This window comes from Balaenoptera musculus, chromosome X (assembly GCF_009873245.2).
Source record: "Balaenoptera musculus isolate JJ_BM4_2016_0621 chromosome X, mBalMus1.pri.v3, whole genome shotgun sequence".
NCBI lineage: Eukaryota > Metazoa > Chordata > Mammalia > Artiodactyla > Balaenopteridae > Balaenoptera > Balaenoptera musculus.
In genome coordinates, this window is record NC_045806.1 from 42,049,721 (window position 1) to 42,076,535 (window position 26,815).

The 26,815-nt window shown below is 52.8% G+C and overlaps 2 protein-coding genes across 4 annotated transcripts; both read left to right on the forward strand.

The window, feature by feature from the left end:
- The first annotated feature begins 1,322 nt into the window (after positions 1-1,322).
- WAS (WASP actin nucleation promoting factor) lies at positions 1,323-8,078 on the forward strand. The gene is made up of 12 exons (XM_036840687.1): positions 1,323-1,484; positions 1,855-1,995; positions 2,967-3,053; positions 3,155-3,257; positions 3,370-3,411; positions 3,505-3,558; positions 4,223-4,397; positions 5,407-5,449; positions 5,652-5,805; positions 6,015-6,421; positions 6,663-6,777; positions 7,820-8,078. The coding sequence occupies exons 1-12, from the start codon at positions 1,353-1,355 to the stop codon at positions 7,873-7,875; spliced, it is 1,509 nt and encodes a 502-aa protein (XP_036696582.1). The 5' UTR covers positions 1,323-1,352; the 3' UTR covers positions 7,876-8,078.
- Positions 8,079-13,122: 5,044 nt separating this feature from the next.
- SUV39H1 (suppressor of variegation 3-9 homolog 1) lies at positions 13,123-25,570 on the forward strand. 3 transcript variants are annotated; one of them, XR_005018408.1, is made up of 7 exons: positions 13,123-13,297; positions 15,417-15,562; positions 17,171-17,833; positions 22,944-23,090; positions 23,174-23,303; positions 23,623-23,738; positions 24,040-24,106. XR_005018408.1 is itself a non-coding variant. In XM_036840688.1 (6 exons), exons 1-6 carry the CDS (start codon positions 13,279-13,281, stop codon positions 24,171-24,173), a joined length of 1,239 nt encoding a protein of 412 aa, XP_036696583.1. In that variant the 5' UTR covers positions 13,125-13,278; the 3' UTR covers positions 24,174-25,570. The 3 variants fall into 3 exon arrangements, 1 of the variants encoding a protein (XP_036696583.1); XR_005018409.1 differs by lacking the exon at positions 23,623-23,738 and having other exon boundaries at positions 17,171-17,820; positions 24,040-24,176; XM_036840688.1 differs by lacking the exon at positions 23,623-23,738 and having other exon boundaries at positions 13,125-13,297; positions 24,040-25,570.
- Positions 25,571-26,815: the final 1,245 nt, after the last annotated feature.

A 26,815-nucleotide genomic window follows, 5' to 3' on the forward strand; every position in this document is an offset into this window, starting at 1 on the left:
AGGCACACCCCAGACGTGCTCAGCTCCCCCAAGCTGCTGTATGTGTACCTGAGAACTTCGCGTCTCCAAACAGGCAACAGGCCCAGGGAGGAGTGGGGACTGAGCTGGCATTCACTTGGGGAAACAGTCTGTCAAAGTTAGAGCTACGCAAACCCTGCTATGCCCCAATTCCCCTCCTGAGAGTGTGCATGCCTACGTGGACCAGGAGATGCGTACAGGAGGGAACACAGTAGCCTTGCTGCCAACCACAAAAGCCAGAAACAGCTCAGATGTCTGTTAACAGGAGAATATGAATAAACAAATTGTACAGTAACACAACAGAATACTATATAGCAGTAACAGGCAAATACGAATCTTAGTAACAGAGCAGGCGCGGAGCATCCTGATGAAAAGTGCACACTCTGTACCCAACCTGCTTGGCATGCAATCTGGGCTCTACCACTTGCTAGCTAGGAGCTACTGGGGAAATCATTTAACCACTCTGTGCCTCAGTTTCCCTCCATCAAATGGACACGGTAAAAATCGTGTGTGTCCCCCGGGCTGATATGAGGATTTCAATGAGTCAATATTTAAATGAGTCAATATTTCAGAACAGTGCCTGGCACACACGTTCAGTGCTAATGAATGTTTGTTAGATAAAAATAGAATGTTGAGTGGGGGGGGGGAAGGACAAGTCTCCAAATATTACATACTTTCAAAAGTTCAAAGGCAACAGCAACTAAACAAAATGTTGTTTAGGCATTTATATATGCTATAAAATCCGTTTCTTACAAAAAGGGGATGATAAACAGCAAGTAATTTGGGAGCTGCAGGGAGGCAGGGGTAGGGATGGGGAAGTTGAGCTGGGTGCGAGCAAGTTGTTGGGGTCTCAGGAGAGGGGTGGGATCCCAGACGCTCGCTGTGTAATTAAAGGAAAAGCTTTAGCGCAGCAACCCTTCAGCGCTAGGGGCCTTGGACCTCGGGCCCCAGACTAACTAGATGCTTTGGGAAGGAAGGAGGCCGCCCAGCCCATGACTGCTCCCCGCCACACTGCAGAAATGCTGCAGTGGTCTAGCTCTTGCTGCCAGCCAACCAGGGGGAGGAGGGCCCGAGCTAGTTAGAGGGAGATGGGCCCCAGAGAGTAAGAAAAAAGGAGGAAGACATGAGCTGGTCCAAAACATGGGTCTAACCAGTCAAATGGAGGAGGGCCCCAGTCTAGGGGAGGAGGAGGAGGCCAGGCCCACCGAGGGGCCCCTGGAGGACTTGTTTCCCTTGTGGTTTTTTGCACTTCCTGTTCCCCTGCTCACTGCGAAAGTTCCTCTTCTTACCCTGCACTCAGAGCCTAGCCGGAGAGGACAAGGGCAGGAGGCACCATGAGTGGGGGCCCTTCGGGAGGCAGGCCTGGGGGCCGTGGAGGACCAGGGGTTCAGCAGAACATACCCTCCACCCTCCTCCAGGACCATGAGAACCAGCGACTCTTTGAGATGCTCGGACGGAAATGCTGGGTGAGCTGGGGATCTCCTGGCCCTCCCTGCCTCCCTTTCCTCTTCTTCCTCTCCTCCTCCTCTTCCGCCTCTTCATCTTCCCCATCCTCCCCCTCTCCTCCTTTCCCTCCCTTCCTCTCTCCTCATCTTCCCCATCCTCCTCTCTTTCTCTTTCTTGCCCTTGTCCTCTTCCTCTCCATCATCTCTCCTAGAATCCACTTACCCCCATTCACCAATCCCAGGAAGATCTCGATGACCATTCAGTTTCCCTCTGGCTGCGGCTCTTCCTTCAGAGCCATGACAGCCATGGGCAAGGAAGGACCAGGTCTGGTTCCCAGACCCTCTGGCTGCCCCTGACCAGATTCCACTGAGTCTTGCTCTCCCCTCCCAGACGCTGGCCACCGCGGTTGTTCAGCTGTACCTGGCGCTGCCCCGTGGAGCCGAGCACTGGACCAAGGAACATTGTGGGGCTGTGTGCTTCGTGAAGGATAACCCCCAGAAGTCTTACTTCATACGCCTTTACGGCCTTCAGGTGACCCCCGCCTCCCACTGGACAGACAACCCACTTTTCAACCCACAAACCCAGAGCTGTGTCCATAGCCCTGAGCCCTCAGGCAGATCAATGAACCCCTGAGCCCCAGAACCAAAGACTTCATCCAAATGTCAACCTCTGGCTTGTCTTTCTAAGTCTGCGATGACTGGCCCCAGAGTCTTCATGTCAAGATCTATAACCCCAATATTAGTATACATCCTAAGTCTAATCTGTTCCACAAACTCCAAAAAGATGACTACTGTATTTTTACCTGAACCTCCAATCTGTTTGAAACTCAACATTTTGGGTCTCAGAAATCGCCCATCAAAACTCCTGAACTCCAGAATTTTGCCTAGCTCCTAAGTCATAAATCTGTTCCACAAATCCTCAACCTAAACTCTCTAAGCATAAACCCCAAATTCATCCTTCTAAACCCTAAAGGTAGATCCAGTAGGACCACATCAAGATCCCAGGGCCATAAAATATTGACCAAACCCCTAAGCTGTAACTCTGCTCTACAAACCTCAAATTGCACAGACGTTGGCTAAACCCCCCTCCAAAATAACCTCCCAAGTCTATATGTCTGAACCTCAAATCTCAACCCCAACTCCCAATACTGGAGCCCTACCTGCCCAAATGAAGGCCCCCATAAAAGGGGGGATTTGGGATGATTCTATGAATGGGCTTAGTTTCCTAGGACTAGAGTCCAAAATCCTCAAATTCAAGCCCCCAAGTTCCACATCTAGGGCCCTGGACCCCAAGTCCAAATCTCTCACTGAAGTGTCTGATTCCCATACTGTACCTCAACCCTCCACATCTGACACCTAGACCCCCAACTCTCCGATGCAGAGCTGGAAATCTCCAAATCAGATCCCGGGCTCCCAAGTTTGTATACCATGTTCCCTGTCCAGAAAACAGAGGCCTGCCACCCAGGGCACGCCTCAGTGCCAGTGTGTTCCCCACTTCTCCAGGCTGGCCGGCTGCTCTGGGAACAGGAGCTGTACTCACAGCTGGTCTACTCCACTCCCACCCCCTTTTTCCACACCTTCGCTGGAGATGTAAGTGACCACCTAACCCCTGGGCCTCAGTTGGGGTGCAGGGAGGAGATGGGAAAGGTGTGGGGGACCTGGAAGGCCGCTGACCCCCGACGCACGTGCAGGACTGCCAAGCGGGGCTGAACTTTGCAGACGAGGGTGAGGCCCAGGCCTTCCGGACCCTGGTGCAGGAGAAGATACAAAAACGAAATCAGAGGCAAGGTGGAGGTGAGGAGGCCTTGGGGGAGGAAAAGAGGTTGAGCAGAAGTGAGCGCAAGAGTGGGGAGCTGGAAAAGCCCCTCTCATGGTTCTGGTTCCCAGTCCACCTGTCTCTCCACAGACAGGCGCCAGCTCCCCCCTCCACCAGTACCAGCCAATGAAGGTGAGTCCTCTAGTGCAAGGAGGAGTAAGAAGGGGCTAGCCCAGGAACCTGTGGCAGGGTTGCGATAGCTCTCTACCCATTCCGTCTTCCCAGAGAGAAGAGGAGGGCTCCCACCCCTGCCCCCACACCCAGGTGGAGACCACGGGGGTGAGTGCTGTTCTTCCCTGTGTCTCTACGTGGGCAGGTGGGTGGGGGGGGGGGTGAATGGATATACAGATGGGGAGTGGGTGGATGGATGAGTAGGTGGGTGGGTGCAGCGATAAGTGGGTGAATGTGTGGGTGGATGGATTGGTGGTGGAAAGATGGTTGAACGGGGGCATGAATTGATGGAAGGATGAAAATATAGATAGATGTATAAGTGGGTGTAGAGATGTATAGGTGAGTGGGTATGTGGATAAATGGATGAATAGATGGATGGATGATTGAGTAAATTAGTTAATGAGTGAGTGATTGAATGAATTCGGCAGTGAATAAGTGAATAAGTGACATAACATTTCAATCGGTGAAGAAAGCAACTATTGAATGAGTGAACGAATAATTTAACAAATTAGTCGATGAGCCAGTGAATAAATGAGTCAGTACTTAAGTGATAAGCATGAGTAAATAAATAAATAAATGAATCAGTGAATGTATGGATGGTTTGTGGCACCCACCCACCCACTTCTCCATAAACCCTATCTGGACCCCTCACCCACTCCCTCCATGACCATCAAACACACAGATTCCCTCAACCATCTTCCTGTCTCTTGCTCCTATGCTCTGGTTGGTAGGTAAGTTTGCCAGTGGCCCAGTCACCCACTTTTCCCCACAGGCCCAGCAGCTGGCTCACTGTCCCTGGGGCTGGTGACAGTGGACATCCAGAACCCAGACATCACGAATTCACGATACCGTGGGCTCCCTGCTCCTGGGCCTGGTCCAGGTGATAAGAAACGCTCAGGGAAGAAAAAGATCAGCAAGGCTGATATTGGGGCACCCAGTGGATTCAAGTGAGAACCTCTCCCCAGTGGGCCCACGGATCCTGGGGGTGGGGGAGCAGATGAGCAGGTGGATAGGAGGAGAGTTGAGTGGATGGAAGGATGGGAAAATGGATGGGTGGGTGGGTGAGTAGGTAGATGAGTGGATGGGTAGGTGGGTGGGTTCAAAGCCGGGACTAGGGAGAGGCACCAAAGGCACCAAGGTTGCAAACTTTTACAGAGGCAGTCACTCTCCGGGTCATGCAACTACAATTCATGACTCAGAGAGTGAGTGCCTCCTGAAATTTTGCTCCCTAGGCACCTCACTCACCTCAATCTAGTCCCACCCTAGTCCCACCCTGGGTGGGCTGGTGGGTGAGTGGATGGGTGGGTAGATGGATAGTTGGATGAATGAATGAATGGGTGGGTTGGAGAATGAATAGGTGATGGGTAAATGGGAAGTGGGTAGGTAGATGGATGGGTGAGTGGATGAGTATGTGGTCTGATGGGTATATAGGCTGATTTGTTCACAGACAAGGTGGATGGGGATGGATAAGTGGCCAGATATGCAGATGAATGGACAGTTCAATGGGTAAATGGACAGAAGTGTGTGGTTGAATGGGTAGTCAAGTGAGTGAATGGATGGAAAGATGGGCACATGGGTAGATGGATGGGTGGATGGACAAGTGTGGGTTAGGACAGATTGGTGGACAAATGGGTAAATAGATGTGTGTGGACAGATGAGTGGGGAGACAAATGTATATAGATCAATGGTCCGACAGGTGAATGTGAATGGCTACGTGGGCAAATAGATGGGTGGATGGATGGTGGAAAGAGGGCTGGGCGGACAGATGGGTACCACAAACTATGGACCCCTTCTAGTTCCATAACTACTGCTCTCACTCATTCATTCACTTAAGACTCATTCATTAATTCTGGCCCCTCAGAGTCCCTCTGGGCAGGAGAGGGCAAGAGGGCTTCACTAGGAAGAGAGGGAAGGAAGGGCCGTGGGGCTTCACTGGGGTCTCCTCACCTCCCCCAGACATGTCAGCCACGTGGGGTGGGACCCCCAGAATGGATTTGACGTGAGTAACTCCAAAGTCCCCTGGACCCCACTCAACTCCCACCTACCTTTCCATAGTCCACTGCTCCAGACCTACCCCCAGACCCCACCCTTCCCACACCCCTCTTAGATCCCTCTCTGGGGTGGACCTCATGATAATCTGTGCCCCTTCCCTCCCCACCTTATTCCCCTACCCCTGCCCTGGCCTTTTTCCTCCTGGGCAGGTGAACAACCTGGACCCAGATCTGCGGAGCCTGTTCTCCAGGGCGGGAATCAGTGAGGCCCAGCTCACTGATGCAGAGACCTCCAAATTTATCTATGACTTCATTGAGAACCAGGGCGGGCTGGAGGCTGTGCGGAAGGAGATGAGGCGCCAGGGTGAGCCCCCCTCTTTCTGGACACCCCCTTCTTCTCCAACCCTGGTAGCTGATCTCTAAGAGATACACTGCAGGCACTCAGTCCTCATGGAAACCCCTATACCGCTTGAATTGGGAGTTGGTCGGTTAGGGTACCCATTTTACAAATGAGCAAAACTGAGGCTCTGAAGAAAACGATAACAATAGCTCTGTGTTATCTTTCCCCCTCAGAGCCGCTTCCACCGCCCCCACCGCCATCCCGAGGAGGGAACCAGCCCCCCCGGCCCCCAGCTGTGGGGAGTAACAAGGGTCGCCCTGGCCCACTACCCCCTGTACCTTCGGGAGGTGCTCCTCCCCCGCCAACTCCCCGGGGGCCCCCACCCCCGGGCCGAGGGGGCCCTCCGCCACCACCCCCTCCAGCCACTGGACGCTCTGTACCACCGCCCCCTCCCCCCCCTGGAGCTGGGGGGCCGCCCCTGCCTCCGCCACCACCGCCACCACCGCCACCACCCAGCTCTGGGGACGGACCAATCGCTCCCCCACCCCCTCCTTCTCTGGGGCTTGTGGGGGGCCTGGCCCCTGGTGGGGGTCGGGGGGCGCTTTTGGATCAAATCCGGCAGGGAATTCAGCTGAACAAGGTGAGGGCCGGCGTGATGGAGGATTGGGGGACTGGGACTCTGGGGTGTGCTGCACAAGTCAGGATATTAGGGGGCCAGGGCCGAGACTGATGGGGGTCCCAGGATTTGGGGGTTGAGTGATAGGGTTGGGAGGTTGGTGGGGAGGCTGGAGTGTGTGGGAGGAGAAAGGATGATGAGGGGCGGGGAGAAGCGCTCCTCTCACAGGCCCTGAGCCCTGTGTGCTGGACCCTGCTTGCTGCAGACCCCTGGGGCCCCAGAGAGCTCAGCGCTGCAACCGCCACCTCAGAGCTCCGAGGGGCTGGTGGGGGCCCTGATGCACGTGATGCAGAAGAGAAGCAGAGCGATCCACTCCTCAGGTGAGAGCCCCCCCTCCCCTGCGAGCCTGCCACTCGGAGCCCATCCTGCCGGGACCCCGACCCTGGTTCCCAGCTAGTGTCAGCCTAAAAACACCCCTAACAGCCACCATCAATAGTAACATTAGCCCCATCTGTTGATGAGAGCATGAACATGAATCTTTAATCAGTCTCTTTTTCTACAATGTTAACTGTCATTATGTAACAGTAATATGATTAACTCTATCTTTGACAATAATATTAACATTAATCCCATATGTTCAATAGTATTAACATTAGCCTGCTATGTGATGATAATATTATAAAGAACCCCATCTTTGATCATCATATTGACTCTAACTCCATGTGTCAACAGATTAACCTTAACACATTATGTGATAATATTATAACTAACCCAATCTTTTACAATAACGTTGACATTAATCCCTTAATGTGTCAACAATATTGTCATTTATGACAATTATATGAGCATAATATTAACCTCATCCTATTATGTGACAATAATATAATTAACTCCAACTTTGACAATAATACTAACATCAACCCCAGAGTCTGTTCACAAGATAAACATGAATCCATTACATGACACTATCATAACGAACCTCATCTTTGACCATGACATCATCATTAACCCCATTCCGTGTCAACAATGTTAACCTTAACCCATTATGAAACAATAATATTGTAATTTCCTCCACCTTTGCTAATATTTAAATCCACCCCATTAAGTGATAAGTCTGTTAAAATTAACCCTTTGTGTGACAGTAATATCCCAACTAACCACACATTTTTGACAATAATATTAACCTCGACTCCAACTAGAACCCAGACCCCAGCTATAGTCCCTAACTTGCCCCTAAATCTCCCTCCTTTGAGGGGGCCCCTTCTTCATCCAACACACAGGCCCCAGATCTAATTTCCAAGCACGAGATCTCAGTCCCCCAGGGCCCTGAGTCCCAACCTCCCAGGCCCTAGTAACCCCCCTCCCCAGGGCTTTTGAACCCTCCTGCCCATCCTGAGTTCCACTCTTTCTCTCTCCCTCTAGACGAAGGGGAGGACCAGGCCGGCGATGACGATGAGGATGATGAATGGGACGACTGAGTCACCACCCCCCCCACTGTTCTGTGCTCACTCCCCTGGCAGCCCTGCTCGCCACCCTCCACTCTCAGCTTCCAGGCCCCTAAGTCCCATTTCTTCCCCACCCACCCCTTCAATGCTGTTATCTCTGACTGCCCCCCGCCCGACACTCACCCTAGCAATAGCAGGGGACCTTTTTATACACAGTTTCTCAGTTCTCCTCACTCACTCAAGGATTTTTAAACAAAAATAAAATAACTGTCTTTTTGTTTCTTTAAATCTTAGTTCCTTTGTATTCCAAATGTGGGAATTTGGGGTCCTTTTTCCTCCGAAGTCCCTTTTATTCCCATTTCATTTATTTAACCTTATAGGTATACATTCATTCATTCATTTGTTCCCTCGGTCATTTAGCCTGTACTTCTTTGTTTCCTTCTGCCCTTCTTTCTTTCCACAGATATTTATTGCCAGGCACTACTTTAGGGGCTAGGGATAAAGCAGTGGGAAAAAAACAACAAAAATTCTTGGTCTTGTGAGGTCAACATTCTAGGGCAGAAGACACACAAGAAACAAGGAATTAAATCGAAACAAAAGATAGTTATAGGACTTCCCTGGTGGCGCAGTGGTTAAGAATCCGCCTGCCAATGCAGGGGACACGGGTTCGAGCCCTGGTCCGGGAAGATCCCACATGCCGCGGAGCAACTAAGCCCGCGCGCCACAACTACTGGGCCTGTACTCTAGAGCCCACGAGCCACAACTACTGAGCCCACATGCCACAACTACCGAAGCCCACGCACCTAGAGCCCGTGCTCCTCAACAAGAGAAGCCACCACAATGAGAAGTCTGCGCACTGCAACGAAGAGTAGCCCCCACTCGCCACAACTAGAGAAAGCCTGTGTGCAGCAACAAAGACCCAACACAGCCAAAAAATAAATTTAATTAATTAATTAATTTTAAAAAAAGATAGTTATAGATCATGATAAGTGCTATGATGTGCTGAGGGGAAGTGACATTAAGATGGAATGTTCAGGGAAAGCCACTTGGAGGAGGTGACCGTTATTCTGGATCTAAAGAGAGAGGAATCAACATGTGAATATTTGGGGAGAAGGGCATTCCAGGCAGAGGGAACAGCCAGTGCAAAGGCCCTGAGGTGGGAAAAAGCTTGTTGTGAGGCTGAGTGTGGTGAATGAGTGAGAGAGTTATTTGTTCATTCACGTACTTATTTTTTTTTAAAAAAACGTTCAATCAACACAATATTAGATCAAGAGAGTACTCGATGGTCAGACTTCCCCACTCTCCATGCACACAACTCACACACTAGGATCCTGATGGGCAGGATCTCCCTCTTAATTTTAAAATTTGGTTCTGCCCAGTTCCCAGTGCAAACCAAGTCCCGGCCAATGGCAATGGAAGAAGCAAAGACTTAATAATCAGATAGATCTGCTCTAGAATCCGGGCAAGATGCCTCACCTCTGAGCCTCAGTTTCCTCATCTATACAATGGGGGCAACAATATGTAACCTTTTCCAACTGGGATCCCACTGGGTCACCCTCCTCCTCTAGAACTTTCTCTCCAGGAAAAAAAAAAAGGCACAACTCAAAACTGTCCGTGGTGTTTAAAGCTGTTTCCAAAGGAGTAATTAGAAACTCTTGCACATCAAAGCCTAGAATAGAGGTGCCTACTCCTTCCCATTTCTGAAACCTGGTGGATTCAAGATCTCAGGTTTCCTACCTTTAGAGGAAGAAGAAAGGGGGGAGGAAGATAAAGGTGAGGGGAAATTCAAAGAGGGCAGACTTCTTCCATCTGCAAAACCAATGGAAGAATTTCTGAACCATCCAAGGGCAGCTTGAGGGGTTAGGGGAGGGCAGGGGTGTGGGGAGTGGGAGCTGGCTTTGCCCCTTAAGAATTCTCCCGCAGCCGTGGAAGCTGGAGAAGGGGGGAGTCTCAGGTTCCCTTTAATTCTTTCATTATTCTTCATCCCCTACTCCACTCCCCACCCAACCCTGGTCGGTTCCCGTGGCGAGCACTGAGTCCAGGAAGGGCCTATCATATCACTTCTCCCCCACCTCCCCCGTGCCAAACCCAGAGTTCTGTAACCCCTTGGGCAGGCTTTGTCCTGGAAAAGACCTTACATCACACAACCTCTGAATCTCCAGGAGCACAGGCTAGAGCAAGCACAGACCTGTGGTAAAAGAGTTGACTGTGGGCGAGTTGCTTGACCTCCCTGGGCCTCAGTTTCCTCAGTCTTTAAAATGAAGATTAAAATGAAGATAAAAATTAAAGTAGATGGTGTCTGCAAGGTTCCTGGCTCCCTGTAGGCATCTATAAGCATAAGATGCTGCTACTGCTGTTGTTACTATTGTTATTACTGGGTGTCCCTGATCCTGAGTCACCATTGATTACAAAATGCGTCGTTATTCTATGTATCTCTAAGAAAGATGAAAAAGTACTGCCAATTAAATTATGACCCATCAGTGCTTGTGAGACACAGCCTGATTTCAGAGATGTTAAAAAATTAAATGCTTCTGGAGCCCTGGCTGGGGATGTTGTTCCTTAACCTGCATTCTGGCTCCACATGTATGTTTGCTTGTGAAACTCATGACATGGGTCACCCATGGTCTATGTGCTTTTCTGTATGTGTGGTACAGTCCATATGAGGTTTACATTAAAAGCAGGTCAAACTTGTGCAGCTTGGAATGGATAAAACCTTGTATTAGCCTCACACTGAGATGCAGTATACACAGTTAGGCACTAAATTAATTCTGAATGAACAGACGAGTGGCTGGGAGTAGGACACAGTAATAACAGGGTAGCCTCTTACTTTGAGGTCTCTTGAAAAGGTGCTAGTCCAGAAAGATTCATTTTCTTTTTTTTTAATAAATTAATTTATCGTATTTATTTTATTTTTGGCTGGGTTGGGTCTTCGTTGCTGTGTGCAGGCTTTCTCTAGTTGCGGCGAGCAGGGGCTACTCTTCGTTGCGGTGCGCAGGCTTCTCATTGCAGTGGCTTCTCTTGTTGCGGAGTACAGGCTCTAGGCACGCGGGCTTCAGTAGTTGTGGCACGTGGGCTCAGTAGTTGTGGCTCGCGGGCTCCAGAGTGCAGGCTCAGTAGTTGTGGCGCACGGGCTTAGTTGCTCCGCGCCATGTGGGATCTTCCCGGACCAGGGCTCGAACCTGTGTCCTCTGCATCGGCACGCGGATTCTTAACCACTGCGCCACCAGGGAAGCCCCAGAAAGATTCATTTTCTAGATGAGCAGGAGATGCCCACCCAAGGTCATTCATCCGAGGTTTTACAGATGCAGAAACTGCCTAAGGTCACACACTTTAGTAAATGGTGGAGCTGGGATTGGACCCAGGTACTTAGGCTCTAGAATCCCAGCCTTTACCCACTACACTGTACTGTTTGGGGAAGACCAAGGGATGCTTCCCAACACCCATAAACCTCTGCATTTTCCCCCAGATTCAGGCAGAAAGAGGTCATGCCTTAAACCACTTTGGTGGGTTGGACAAGCCTCCTGGACTCCTGGGATTGGGAGGGTCCTGCCTGCCGGGGGAGACTGGGGGCATGTGAGGACCAGCATCGAACTCTGTTCTAGAAGGAATAAGGGAGGGAAAGGGAATCTGTGGTGGGACTTCACTGTTAACTGTTCCACTCATGAAGCAGGGACTAATGGAACCTCAGCCTGACCAGCCATTTCTCCAACCGGCGCACAGCTGGCCTGGCAGGCACAGAATAACCGTGTGGTTAACTGTAGAACCGTGTGGTTAACTGTAGAACCGTTTGGTTAACTGTAGAACCGTTTGGTTAACTGTAGAACCGTTTGGTTGACTATATATCTCATGGACTGACAGGGAGAGGGGCAATTTGAGGAAATGACAGTGCAGTTTCCTGACACTGTGAGCTACTGAAAATCGAACTGACTTACAGCCTGCCTGGGACAGGCTGGGGCTGGTGACCTGATGGTGCAAAAGATGGGCAGCCTCCTGAGGGACTTACAGGCTGGCTGACTGATGATCCACGCTGTTGCTGCCTGCCTCGGTGGCGGGATGTTGCAAATGGCTGACTTGCTAGGAATCACACCCAGCCTGAGGGGCTGTCTGGATGTTACACTGTCTGGCGATGTGTAAAGGAGATCTACCCTGAGGGAATTTCAGGCTGACTGATGGACAGATCTGTGGCCGCCTGATAGGCAACTGTATCTGGTGATTGACTGTCTATCCTGACCAAATCACAGCATGCTTGACAGACCATGTGGTCAGTCGGATGCTGAGAATGGCTACCTGGCTGACTGATATGAGGGGCAGACTGAACGAGGCACAGACCAGCTGACCCACTGAAAGATCAGTATAGCTGCCTGACCCCATGGCTGTCCATGGATAGAATCACAGCCGCCCCAAGAGGGCCCCGGGGTCAGAGGCTGCTGACTGACCGACCAATGGGGGGCATGCCTTGCCTGAGAAATGACAGATTGCTGACGACTGACAGGTGGCCTGGAGGCTTTAGCTGCTGTGACTACGTGCTCTGAGGGAATAAAGTGCCTGATCATGGTGTGAATGAGGAGGAACCTGAGGGAATTACAGAGTGACCAACTGACAGTGGAGAGCGTGACTGCCAGGGCTACATTAGATGCTGACAATGACAGCCTGTCCTGAGATAATCACAGCCAGCCCGAGGGCCTGGCTGGTTGCTGTGGCTTCCTGGGCGGTGGTGAGATGATTCTCCCCAGGGGATTCGAAGCTACTCCCAGAGCCAGGGTAGATAGAGAGCCCGGTTGCTGGACCGACTGTAGGTGCGATGAAGGGACAGTCTAAGGGAATGACAGGCTGCCTGACGAGCAGCGAGCAGCGTAGCTGTTGTCAGCGCCGTGTGTCTGCCTTGAGGGCCTCGCAGCTGGCCCGAGGGCACGAATGGATGCTGCTATTGACAGACTGGCAGCGTGAATGGGGGCCGGAGGTCTGATGAGACAGTGGTCGTGGTGATTGTCTGATTTGAGTCGGGTGACTGCCTGAGCAAGCTGTATGTGGAGGTAATCCACCTGGGGAGTCACGGCCTGCTTGGGGTTAAAATGTGGTGACGGACTGACGGCGGTAATTGGGGGTCTGACAGGACGGAGAATCCCCCCGTGCAGCTGGCTGACAACGTGATTGGCTGACAGCGTGACAGACAGACCGGCTTACGGGCAGGGCCTCCAGCAACCTCAGCTGCCGCCGCCGCCGCCCAGACGCACTCTGGGAAAGCGCCGGCGAGCACCCGCCTTCGGGACCGAGACGGGTGGCGGGGAGGGGTCCGGTCACGGCTAGCCGGTTGGTCCGCGCGGGCGTTGCTCGAGGCGCGGCGCGGCCAATAGGCTGCGCGTTCTCGGCCACGCCCGCGCGAGCTCTCTTCTCGCGAGGCCGGTTAGGCCCGAATGTCGTTAGCCGTGGGGAAAGATGGCGGAAAATTTAAAAGGTGAAGCAGTGGCGGCAGCGACGCGGGCCTGCTGGCCGGGCCGGGTGGGCTGGAGGGGTGGCGTCGCTGGCTCGGGGCCCCGGCGTCCGAGGCCACGGGGTCGGGAGCCGGAAGCTCGGCGCCGAAAGGCTGGAGCTCGAGGCGCGCGGGCCTGGCGCGCGGGGCTGGGCGGGGCTGAGGGGAGGGGGCGCGTGCCTCGGAACGCGGCGGGCACGGGGCTAAGTGGGGACACGGGAGGGGCGCGCGCGCCGCAGGTCGCGACCGGACGGCGCGCGCACGCGCGGGGGTTTGGGAGGCCGCGCCCGCGCGCGGGAAAATTGGCCGCCGGTGACCGTTACCCTCTTGGTGTCCACGCGAGACGCCGGAAGGGGAGGGGAGGGAAGGGGACGGACCTCCTTTTCGGAGTTAGGGGACGGGGACTCTTCTGGGGGAGGGTATTTCCTCGCAGCGTGGTGGGGGAGGGGTTTGCGGCAGAGAGGGCTCGCCCAGGAAGAGGGGAAGGGGGCTTCCCTAATGGGAGAGCTGGACTCCCCCCCATGCGCGGGGAAGGAGGGGTGACTCAGTGTGTTGGGGAAGGTGGGCCCCTCTGGGTGAGGGAAGCTGCGGGGAGGATGGGTTCCACAAGTGTGAGGGGGAGCTCTGAGGGTAGGAGAGTCCATCTGTGGTCAGTGCGGAGACAGCAGCTGATGTGAGTTGGGACCACGTTAGCGGGGCTTCAAAAGCAAGTTAAGGGTTTGAAAGGGAGAGGCATCACAGGGAAAGGAAGGCGTGGGTACAGGCCGAGTCTCCACTAGGCCTGCCTAAGTGGAGGGGGGGAAATGCACACGTAATAATTTTGCAAAACTCTTGTACATTTGTAGGTTGACATCTAGAGTATTTCATCATGAATTTAAATGTTTGGTTTTTGTAATGGAAGGTAGAAAATATTAAACATTTTTAAAAGATGAAACAGGATGAGGACTGACTGACTATATTTGGAATAAGGGTTTTGTGAAATGATTTGATAAAATGGCTTCTAAAGCACAGTAGTTAAGAATATGCCTTGAACCAAAAGAAGCCTTTTTAAATAAAAAAATGTGTGTCCTGAAAACTTTTGGTAGCCCCCCAAAACATTCCAGGTATATTTAAAATAATTACTGTAACTAACCTATATTGTTCTGTCTGTTCTTGAATTCAGAGCACACCACTTTGGGCCAGCTTTACCCTTCACAGAAATGTGGATGAGACAGAGAAAATCAAAATGCAGCGTGAAAAAATATACCTTGTGGGTTTAAAGCACCTACACTAATCATTTGGGGAAGCTTCCTGTAATCTAATACCACTCCACAATCTCTTATTCATAATTCTGAAATCCAAAAAGCCCTGAAAACTTAAATTTGGTATCATTCAGTGGTAAAACTAGGCTATATGGAGGGACTGTTCACTGCCACTATCTTGCAGCTTTATTTCTCCTATTTTTGTGAAAATTCAGACTTTTGCTACAGAACTATTAATGTATTTGATTATGGCTTGATGTCCCTGACCACAGTAGGGGTGTGTTAGGGAATGTATGGGATATACCTAGAACTGCACTTGTAAAATCCAAAAAAGAAATTTGGATTCCAAAACATCTGGCCCCAGGAGCTTCAGATAAAGGATTATGGACCAGTCTTTCTAGTTACGCCTTTGTTTGGTGCCCTGGAGGTTTTAATCCCATCCCTACCCACACCCCTTGGGGAAATGCACCCTACTGAGATGGAGGGGGTTGTTCTCTTTCTTTTGCAAAGTGGGGAGAAGGATGATTAGGTCCTGAACTTCAGGCAGGTTTGCAGGCAGTTTAAGGAATGGTATAGAGGGAGCTGGAAGCTCTGGGAATAGATTCCTTTAGGACAATCCATGCAGCAGATCCCACTTGGAAGTCTTCTGCCCCAGGGAAAGCCTTGGACAGTGAGCATTGGGGTAGATGGGAGTGGCACGTTTTTGTTGTAGAGGGGTCTTAGCATTGGGAAGGCCTGTGGATTAAATTTCACTGACTCTGAGGTAGTCCTTTGGAAGTCCCAGGGAGGATTTGGGGTCCTCTTTGACCCCTGGCCTTGCCAGGATGCACAGCAATAGTTCCTTCTGGCCCCCTTTGTTCTAGGCTGCAGTGTGTGTTGCAAGTCTTCTTGGAATCAGCTACAGGACCTGTGCCGCCTGGCCAAACTCTCCTGCCCTGCCCTTGGCATCTCCAAGAGGAATCTCTATGACTTTGAAGTCGAGTACCTGTGCGATTACAAAAAGATCCGCGTGAGTCTGGGGTGACCATGGCCGGGGCAGGGGTGACTCAAGGAAGCTGGCTTCCTGCCCCCTTACCCCCAATTACCCACATCTGTTTCCAAAAGCAATTTTCTCTGATCTTAAAAAAATAGGATTAGTAGGCCCTCTTATCATCTCCATTTTACAGGTGGGAAAACTAAGTGGCTTTCTGAGAGGGGCAGGAGCCAGAATGAATCCCCAGATAAATCTCTCCTCCCACCTCCCTAGGAATACAAACCAATTGCAAAGATTGAGATGTTGAGCCCAGGAGTGGAGATAATGACAGCTAATGGTTTTGAGCACTTTCATGCCAGGCACTTCCTTTCAGAAACTCATTTAATCCCGCCAACAACATTGTAAAATGGGAACTGTTGTTGTTGCCAGAGGAGGTAATGGCAGGATAGTTAAGAGAGCAGCCTGGAGCCAGCATGCTTGGGTTCAGATTCTGGCTCTGTAACCCCGAGATACTTACCCAAATTCTCTGTACTTAATTTTCCTCATCTATAAAATGGGTATAATTAGTAGTATCTACCTCATATAGAGTTGTGAGGGTTAGATTAGTTAATAATACATGTAAGGGGCTTCCCTGGTGGCACAGTGGTTGAGAATCTGCCTGCCAATGCAGGGGACACGGGTTCAAGCCCTGGTCCGGGAAGATCCCACATGCCACGGAGCAACTAGGCCCGTGAGCTACAATTACTGAGCCTGCGCGTCTGGAGCCTGTTCTCCGCAACAAGAGAGGCCGCGATAGTGAGAAGCCCGTGCACCGCGACGAAGAGTAGCCCCCGCTTGCCGCAACTAGAGAAAGCCCTCGCACGGAAACGAAGACCCAACACAGCCAAAAATAAATAAATAAATAAATAAATATTTTTTTAAAAAAATAATAATAATACATGTAAGTTGCTTAGAACAGTACCTGCTACATAATGAATGCTAGAAAAATGTCAGCTTTTTTTTTCTTATTTACAGATGAAGAAACAGGCCCAGCGAGGTTAAATAACTGCCTAAGTTTACACTGCTAGGGATCAGCAGATTCAGGATTTGTCTAGTTGTAGAATCTGTGTAGTTAAACTCTGTCCTATAGCTGCCGCTCAGCAAGAAAAGATCCCTCTGGCTGCTGTGTGGAGAACAGACTGTAGGGGCAAGGGTGGAAGCAGGGGGACAGGTGAGGCTGCTGCTGCACTCCAGGTGAGCAATGACGGTGGTGACAGTGACAGAGGTTTGAAGTGTAGGATTCTGGATGTAGCTTGAAGGCGGGGCTGACAGGATTTCCTGAGAGTGGATGTGGGGAGTGTGAGAAAAAGGAGTCAAGAATGACTTCGAGAGCTGGGTTGAACAGCTAGCAGGAGGGAATATGTTTGGGAGATTAAATTAAAAGTTGGGATTTAGACAGATAGTAAGCGGGAGCAAGGGATTTGAACCCAGTGGGCCTCACTCTAGAGCCCATGCTTTTTAACCACTGCACAGAGTCATTCCAGGAAACGGGGGGAACAGTTTGGGTGTTGTCCACAGGCGTTGGGATGGAAGTCTCACGAGGGCTGGCCCAAGGGTCTCATCTGTCACTTACAGTGACCCCATCCCTCCCCACCCCACCCCCAGGAACAGGAGTATTACCTGGTAAAATGGCGTGGGTACCCAGACTCAGAGAGCACCTGGGAGCCACGGCAGAATCTCAAGTGTGTGCGCATTCTCAAGCAGTTTCACAAGGACTTGGAAAGGGAGCTGCTCCGGCGGCACCACCGGTCAAAGCCACCCCGGCACCTGGACCCAAGCCTGGCCAACTACCTGGTGCAGAAGGCCAAGCAGAGGCGGGCGCTCCGGCGCTGGGAGCAGGAGCTCAACGCCAAGCGCAGCCACCTGGGACGCATCACCGTGGAGAACGAGGTGGACCTGGACGGCCCCCCGCGGGCCTTCGTGTACATCAACGAGTACCGTGTCGGTGAGGGCATCACCCTCAACCAGGTGGCCGTGGGCTGCGAGTGCCAAGACTGTTTGTGGGCACCTGCTGGAGGCTGTTGCCCTGGGGCGTCGCTGCACAAGTTTGCCTACAATGACCAGGGCCAGGTGCGCCTGCGAGCCGGGCTGCCCATCTACGAGTGCAACTCCCGCTGCCGCTGTGGCTATGACTGCCCCAACCGCGTGGTACAGAAGGGCATCCGCTATGACCTCTGCATCTTCCGCACAGATGATGGACGCGGCTGGGGTGTCCGCACGCTGGAGAAGATCCGCAAGAACAGCTTCGTCATGGAGTACGTGGGAGAGGTAGGGAGACGGGGCTGGGCGGGTGTGCGCAGCTCTCCCCACGTGTGTTCCCACCGTGCGCGCCCAGCTCTCCCCACTGTGTGCCTGCAGCTTCCCTGCTTTCCCTGTGGGAAAAGTGTTGAGGGGGTGAACCTGAGTGTGAGGGGGACATCCTGGCAGGGGCGAGTATTCCAAGCTGGTAAAGGCACGTTGAAATACCTCCAGACTGGGTTGACTTCATAAGGGTATAGCAAAGAGGAAAGCGGGAACTGAAATCCAGGCAGCGTTCCTTTTAACAGGCCGTGTGGTCTGCACAGGATTGCGTCACCTGAAAAGGCACTTCCTCTTCTCATTTCACGAGGGTCCAGCTTATCACCAAGCAGTATCTACCCGGAAGGAGCACCTTTTACTAATCTGCACAAAAGGAACACAGTCTGGAGTAGGATGTAGACATGCCTTGGGGAGGTTGGCTACCTCCTCCTTTAGCCGCGCAGGACACTGGGGAAAGGCGGGCTGTGTCCAGCAGGCTAGCCGCTGGACCAGACAAGCCCCACATCTTAATGGCTTTGCACGCTATAAGTCCGTTTGCTCCTCCAGTGTGGGCATTTAGGTCGTATCCTTCCACACGACGGCGTGGCCACCTAGGTTCTTTCCCTCTTGTGCCTTTGCCATGCCTTAGAGTTGCCTCTGATCCTCAGCATTGCCTGGCAAGTGGGCTGGGGGGGTGCAGAAGGCGAGATTTCTAAGGGGCCAGGCCCAGACGCGGTGCACATCATGTCTGCCCGCACGTACTGGCTGGAACCGAGTCACTGGCCTTACCTCAGTGCAAAGCAGCTGTCAAGTGTGATTCAGCCATATGCCCAAGTGGAAAACAAAAAGGGATTTGGGTGAATAACTAGCAAGTATCTGCAACAGCAAGTGTCATCTTCTAAGGTGGGACGTGGTGGGCATTTGGAGTGGGGCAGTTCTTTGTTACGTAGGACCATCTCATGCATTGGGGAACATTTAACATCCCTGGACCTTGACCATTTAAATCCATGAGTGTGCCTTGTCACGATGACAACCCCAAACACCTCCGTATTTCTGTGGGTCTCTTAGGGGTGTGACATGGCTGGGAAGTGACAGAATTGGCCTAAGGGACACACACCTGAGGATGTGCACACTGTAGTGATAACACTGATGAAGAGGAGAGGCTCCTGCTCTGAGGAACTATAAAGTAGAGAGGGTCATAGCCCCTGGGGCTGGGGGCGGGGCAGAGGCCGTCTAGAAGCAGAGCAGTCCACACTGCAGAGGACCCTGACAGTCTGGACAAGGAGATGTCCACACCCCAGATAAGCCCGGTGGTCGGGTGGAGGAAACGTCCACATGTTGAAGGACCTGACAGTCTAGAGGAAGGAGGAGGTGGCCACAGCCCAGAGGGTTCCTGACAGTCTAGAGAAGGGGGGTCCTGACAATCTGTAGGAAGAGGTGTCCACGTCCCAGAGTGACCTGAGGAAGAGAGCAGCCTCTCCAAAGGACCCTGGCGGTCTGACTTAGGAAGTGTCCACACCCACACTGCCCTGACACTCAGGAAAATGAAGTGTCCTCACTCCAGAGGGATAGTGACAGTCTGAAGGAGCTCAGGTCTACACCTAAGAGACTCTGACAGCCTGGAGGAAGTGTCCACACCCTCAGTGCCCTGACACTCTGGTGGAGATGTCCAGACCTTAGAGGGACAGTGACAGTGTGGAAGAGATGTCACACCCCAGAGCTATGTTAGCAGTGCAGGGGATGAGGTGGCCACACCCACAGGAGTCAGCAGTCCTAGAGGAAGTCCAGAGCAGGGGGTATCCCTAGCTTCACTGCACTGACAGTCTTTGGAGGAGCTGTCAACAGCACAGGAGAATCCTGACAGGCGAGGAGGAGGAAGAGTCTTCAGCTCACTGGCACCCCAAGGTCCCCTGGGCCCAATACTTTCCCACCATTCTTCCTTAGTGTCCTTACTCCTCCACGCTGTAAACGTGGCGGTTTCTGGGGACCCTGCGGTGCTGTCCTACTGGGTGTTATGTAATCAAGGGCATATCCCCGACCCGTTCACCACACTGTCCTCCTCCAATCTGGACCCCCATTCACTCTCCACCTCTGCACTGACAGTCCCTCCACGTGAGCTGCCCTTCCACGTTCTGTCAGAACATCCCCACCCTCACCCAGCAGAGAACACAGCCTGTTTCATCAATTCTGAAACATGCACTTTCTTCATATTTTAACAACTCTGAAATGAAAGTGAGTCTCGCTCTAGTTTAATTAAATGATGGCATATCATCATTTAATTAGGAGCAGTTTTTCCTTTCTTGGGAAAGGGTGCACAAAATCAGGGAGCCTGTTAGATTTTGACAAGCTACAGTACTCATAACCACTCCTAACAAAAAAACAAACAGAAACCCCTCTCACATCTCTGATCTTGTTGGATTTTGACAACAGCCCCTATCAGGTTGGGATGATTGTCATTGTCATCTCCATTCGACAGATGAGAAAACTGAGGCCCAGAGAGGTATAGTAAAGTGCTCAGAGTCACCAAGCTAGTAAAGTGGGTAAAAAAGGCCCAAATGTCTAAAATTGGTATGCTGCCAAACCTGGTGGAGTGTGTTTTGGATTTGGGAGGGGGGTTTGGCTGAGGAAACAGGGGCAGGGAGAGAACATTCAGGATCCCATATCCGGGGTGGGGCAGAGCAGCAACTGGACTCCGAGTCTTCTGGTTCCCATTCCCATCAAAACCCTTTCCCAGCTGCCAGCTTCTAGCCCATCTGTCTTCCCCAGTCACTCCGGAGAACTGCTGGGGAGCAGGGACATGGACTGATTTGTTCTCAAGTTTTCAGGGTGGACTACCCCTTACAGAGTGGGACTGAAAAGAAGACAGAGAGAAGGAACCGTTTGTGCCCTGCAGGGTTTGCAGTGTGACTCACTCCTGGGGAGACTGGGGGAGCAGGTAGGGGCAGAACAGGCAGGAAGATGGAGACTGGGGAGGAGGTGGGCATTCCCTCTGGTTGGGGAGGGGCCCAAAGGGAAAAGCTGGCCCAGACACCACTCAGTATGCTCATGAGCCCAGGAGAGGCTGTCCTTTGATCCCAGGCTTCTGAAGGCAGCGGTGGGTGGGGATTGGGAGCTTCAGGAAGGCTGCACAGAGAAGTGACATCTTTTGGAGCTGATGTCACAAGGAAGAGTATGTGTTCTCTGGGAGGTGGAGGGAGACTGACCTTGACGTACTCTTCCTCAAAATGCTTCTGTGGCTCCTGTTTTGTCCCTCAGGAGAGTCCCCACTTTTCAATCTGGTCAAAGCCCTTGTGTGATCTGCAGTTTGCTTTAGATGGTGTATCTCTTTTCCACTGCCCCTCAAACTCTAAGCACTGTGGGTGTCTGAGTCCATCTATATTACCAGATTGTGACCCACAAGGGCCAGACTGGGCCTGGTCTCTGTGACTTCCCCACCAAATTGACCCCTGAGGGCCAGGACCAAGCCTGGTTCCTGTGTCTCCCCCACCCAACTGTAACCCCTGAGTACTGGGACCAGGCACAGGGTAGGCCTCATGAAAATCCACTGAATGAATGAGTGAAAAAACAAACAAACAAAAATTGGGGGTATGGGGGAGCCAGGTTCCTCAAGGAACGGAGCTGGAGTATGGGGCAGTGAGCAGTGTGGCCTGAGGGATAGGCCTTGGCCTTCTAAGGGGGTTTTTGATCGGCATTCAGCACGGAGCAGAGGCTGGAGGTGATGGTGGAGGAGGCAGGGAGGAGGCTAGAGAAAACGGAGGCTGGTCAAGACCGGAAGTAGGAAGAGCAAGGTCACTGGCTGGCATGAGGATGAGCAAGGAAGGAGGCCCGGGTGGGTCTCGGGCTTACGCCCAGTGTGGCAGGAGGGTGGTGGTGGGCAGTGGGTCTCTGATGAAGGGAGAAGGAGTAAGGGGTGTGGCGAGAAGAGAGTGCCTGAGTTGCCTATAGGACCACTGCTGGACAGAGGTCAGGTCTCCGAGCTACAAAGCAGGATACAAATAACGGGCATCTGCTGCATGTCTGCTGTGTACTGTGCTGGCACTTGTGTCTGAGGGCCGGGCAGAAACCCGGGAGTGGAGAACGAGGCCGGCCCTGTTCTAGGGGCACCCAGGCTGAGGAGGGGGCAATCTTGGCTACCGTGGGAACTCTCCCAGAGGCATGGGCCCAGAAGAGGGGACATGAGGGATGGAGAGGAGGGATGGGGTGTGGCAGGGGCTGGGGTGAGGAATCCATCACCAGCACTTGGGAGGCAAGGACAGGCTGGGCTAGGATAATGGTCCAGTTACTAGGACAGATGGGAACCCATCTGGGGAGGAGGAGATGCCTACTGCTGTCTTAAATACCAGTGGTTGGCAGTGCGCGGTGTCAGGGCTGAGCGAGGTGTTCTGCTCTGTGCTCTGGTCCCCTTTCTTTCCTCTTCCATCTCTGAGTTTTTGGCCTTGGTCTCTTTTTTGTGATCTCAGACTCCTTGGGGTCTTGGGCCTTTTTTCTGGACCTGGATCTTTTGCATTAAGATTCTGTCTGTGTTTCTAACTCTCTGCCTCTAGCTCTCTCTTCTGAGTCCCTTTCTCATTCATTCAGTCTCCCTTTTCCCAGGCCTCTCTCTTCAGCTTACACTCCGTGTTCCTTTTGCTGTCTGCACCACCCTGCACTGGCTCAGTTCTCTAGTGCTGGGTCCTGCAGTGCCTCAGGCTCTCTCGCCCTGGATCAGTCAGCCTCTCGCACCCCCACTCTCCCCACCCCTCTCTGTTGAGCACTGGGTCTTTTTCTTCCTCGCCCTTGATCTGGGTCCCCTCACTATGTCCTACTATGGGTCTCTCACTATGGGGACCTCTGTCTGTCACTCCTGGACCTTGTGGCCACCCTCCGCCTCCCGTTGAGACTCCCTGTGCCCTCCAGAGGCCTGAGAAGGGCTGACACACCCTGTGTGGCACTGCCTTGCATGTGTCCATGCCGTCCAGCCCCGCTGAGCCAGCCGCAGGGTGCGGGTGCCTCCTTACTCCCTTGTTCTCCTCCAGGGGGGCCACGCTAGGGGGTCGGGAGCTGTGCTGGCTTTCCTGAACCTTCTTGGCCAACCTCCCCTCCCCCGTGGCCTTCTCCTCAGATCATTACCTCAGAGGAGGCAGAGCGGCGGGGCCAGATCTACGACCGCCAGGGCGCCACCTACCTCTTCGACCTGGACTACGTGGAGGATGTGTACACCGTGGACGCCGCCTATTACGGCAACATCTCCCATTTTGTCAACCACAGTGTGGGTACCCCGCAGGCGGGCAGGGGGTCGGGAGGAGCAGGCTGGGGCCCCTCCTCACCCTCCCACTGTTCTTTTTTGCCCAGTGTGACCCCAACCTCCAGGTGTACAACGTCTTCATAGACAACCTTGATGAGCGGCTGCCCCGCATCGCTTTCTTTGCCACAAGAACCATCCGGGCAGGCGAGGAGCTTACCTTCGATTACAACATGCAAGGTGGGGGTGGCAGGGGACCGCGGGCAGGGACACACGATGACGTGGGGCACAAGGACCCCTCCCCAAGGAGCTTTAAGATGCTCTTACTCCCAGTCTCATATCTGGACTCCTGGACCCCTGCCTACCCTTTGGGGGTCCCTTCATTCCCAGCCACTGGACCCCAATTCTGAGACCCTCATACCACCTTCTCCCAGGGCTCCTGGGGGAGGATATTTGGCTCAAGAGTTATGACACTCCTCCTGACTCCAATCTTGTCTGAATTTCCCCAGTCTCCCAACCCTCCCCGCTCCTAACCCCCTTTGGCCTTCCTCATTCTAAGCCTCTGGACACCCTTGTGGCCTCCAACCAGTCCCCTTCTTGACCAACTAGCCACCTCTGAGACACTCGAGGGGGGATCTTTGGCAGGAGAGTTCAGATGCCCCTCTGGATGCCCAGGTGACCCTCCATTCCTGACCCCTGCCTGACACAACCCTCTTGGTTGCCCCTGACAACTCCCTGACCACCCCCCAAGAACCCCCAATCCCTGGCCATCTTCCTAATACCTGAACACCCCTCTAGTGCTAAGCCCTGGCCCTTGCCTGAAACCACCAACCCATGACCCATTCCTGACCCAGATCTCAGACCTGCTCCCAGCCCCTAAGATCCCTGGGTCCCATGGTAAAAAGGGCAGTGGGACAACTTCATCTAGGCCTTCTATCTAACAAGTACCCCCCCACCCCCGGCTATGACTCCACAGTGGACCCCGTGGACATGGAGAGCACCCGCATGGACTCCAACTTTGGCCTGGCCGGGCTCCCCGGCTCCCCCAAGAAGCGGGTCCGTATTGAATGCAAGTGTGGGACTGAATCCTGCCGCAAATACCTCTTCTAGCCCTTTGAAGTCTGAGGCCAGACTGACCATGGGGGCCTAAATATGCCTACCCCACCCACCCACTGCTGCCCTCCTGTCGAGGAACGACTGCCAGGGCCTCCTGCCTGCCTCCGCCTGCCCCCACCTGCCCCATGCTCGGGGCTGCGGGGCCATGGGGAGGACAGACTCCAGGAGTCCCCTCTCCCTGTCCCAGCCCCATCCGTGGGTTGCACTTACCCCTGCCCACCTTCGGAATTGATTTTTCAGCACCAGGACTTTCTGCAGTTGGGATTCATTGCCTAGCAAGGAGGTCCAAGGGCTGAGCCCCAGTGCAGACCCAGAATAGAAAGACGTTTGTTTTTGCACCTGCTTCTGCCTGGAGCTTGAAGGGTCTGCTGCAGGCCCTCTCCCCACTGCCCCAAGGGTGTGGGGAAGCAGCCCCAGGACAGGCTGATACCAGAGCCCAGGGTTCCCAGCCCACTCGTCTCCCCTACCACAGAAACGTGCTAGTGAAAGAAAGGGGGTCTCCAAGGCTGGGGTCTGAAGCTGGTTCCTGCTCATGCTTGCATGCTCCTAGTGTCGGCCTAAGAGCCGTAGGGTCTCTCTTTAAGGGCTATGCGTCTGAGACGTGGACACCCACATGCCACTGGAAGGACAGTGGATGCCCATGGCCTGCTGGCCAGTGAAAGGCAGTCCAGACTTTCCCAGCCCTTAAGGTGGGCTGGGACTGAGCTCTGCCTTTGGGAGTACATAGAAGGTGCCCAGGGCTCTCAGGAGCTCAAAGGGTGCTGGGAGCTCTAACCTGGGGTGCAACGACTGCTGGGAGTACCCAGAGCTGGAACTGAGACCTGGCTAGGCTGTAGATAGCACTTAGGACAAAATGTGCATTGATGAGGTGCCAGGCACTGGGCAGAGCACCTGGTCCACGTGGATTGTCTCAGGGAAGCCTTGGAAACTATGGAGGTGGATCCCAGGAACGGGCCCATGTGGCCGAAGGCAAAGCACAGGCCAAGAATGGGGGTGGGGATGGCTTACCCACGAGGGTGTGGTGAGGCGAGGGGAGCCTCTGCTGCCTCCCAGCCCTGGCCCTTTGTGCTCACCTTGGGTCCAATGGTCTCAAAAGTTACCTGCCCATAAATGTACAAAAGGCGAAGGCTCTGATGGCTGCCTCGCCCCTTGCTTCCCCTGTGAGGTCTTCTCTAAGAAGCCTTCCCTGACTACCTATGTGTAGAGTGTCCCTACGTGAGACTGTGCCCTGCCACCAGATGCCACATCTGTGTGTCCGTTTGTATGTCCGTCTGTGTGTCCGTGCTCCCCACCCCAGACTGACCTTCAGGCATGGACTGAATCTGATTCTCCTCTTGTATATCCCTCAGCCCTACCCAGCCTGGGATGGGCATCAATAAAACAAATTATTGACTGAACAAACCAAGGTGTGGGGATTGAAGACCTTGTGTAGGTGGGGGTTGGGGACATGAGAGGCTGGGAGCCAGGGGGCGCCCAGGAACGCGGTCCTCCAACCTCAGCCATTTGACTAACACTCCCCACAGTGCACCACTTGCACCGTCGTCTACATAACATCCTAACCTAAAATAAGCTTGCTTTATACTTAAATTTTATAATGCACTGAAAAGCAAACTAAATCCATTGCTGTTTAAATGGACAAACCATGATCACTGGCCATAAACAAAACCCAGAGAAATAAATACAGTGGCGATACAGAAATATGACACAATTCTAGCTGGATCCTCCCTGCTCTTCAAAGTTTTGAGCCCAAAGCCTGCCTACTACATTCAAAGAGAGAAGTTTGTGTGTGCTGGGGGAAGGTTTTTCTGCAAATATTTATAGAGCACCTATATGTGCCAGGGTATAAAGCAGATCACAACGAGATGGTGTTTCAAGTATATGTCCTTGTTTTTATCATCCCTCAACCTGAATGTGAGCCAGTGCTCTTTGGTTTTGCTCAGAGACCGCACATGCTGTGACACAGATACCCAAATATTTCAAAGACCTCACACACAGGTGACAGAATCCTCAACAGCTCAGAGACCTCAGGGCAACTAGGGCATGGGCCTCCAAACAGCTCATAGACCTTATACCCTGGATATTGACCCCAAACCTCAGGGACCTCACACCCTGGGACATACATCTCCCTACAGCCCAGCGATCTCATACCTGGACACAAACCCCACATCACTGAGGCTGCACTGAAGCCAGGGGACACAGACTTCCAAAGAACTCTGAGACCTCAGATGCTGCCTCATGCCCTGCATCGGATTCGTGGGATAGAGATGCACAAACATCTCATACCTCACAATCTGGAATACTGCTCCCCAAGCTATTTGGAGCCTTCACACCCTGATCATCGAGTCCCAAACTGCCCAGAGGCCTCACAGCCTCAGATAAACCCCCAAAACAGCTGAGATGTGACACCCCGGACATGGACTGCCCAAACACCCGAGAGACTTCATACTCTGAACACAGATCACTAAGTTATTCCAAAACCTCATACCTTAGACATGGACCCCCAAGTTGCTGAGACACCCTGGAACACAGAGCACTAAACACCCCAGAGGCCTTGCTCCCTAGAACACAGTGCCGCAAACAACTCAGACTCAAGTCTCGGACACATACCCCAAAGAGCTTAGAGATCTCAGAGCCCA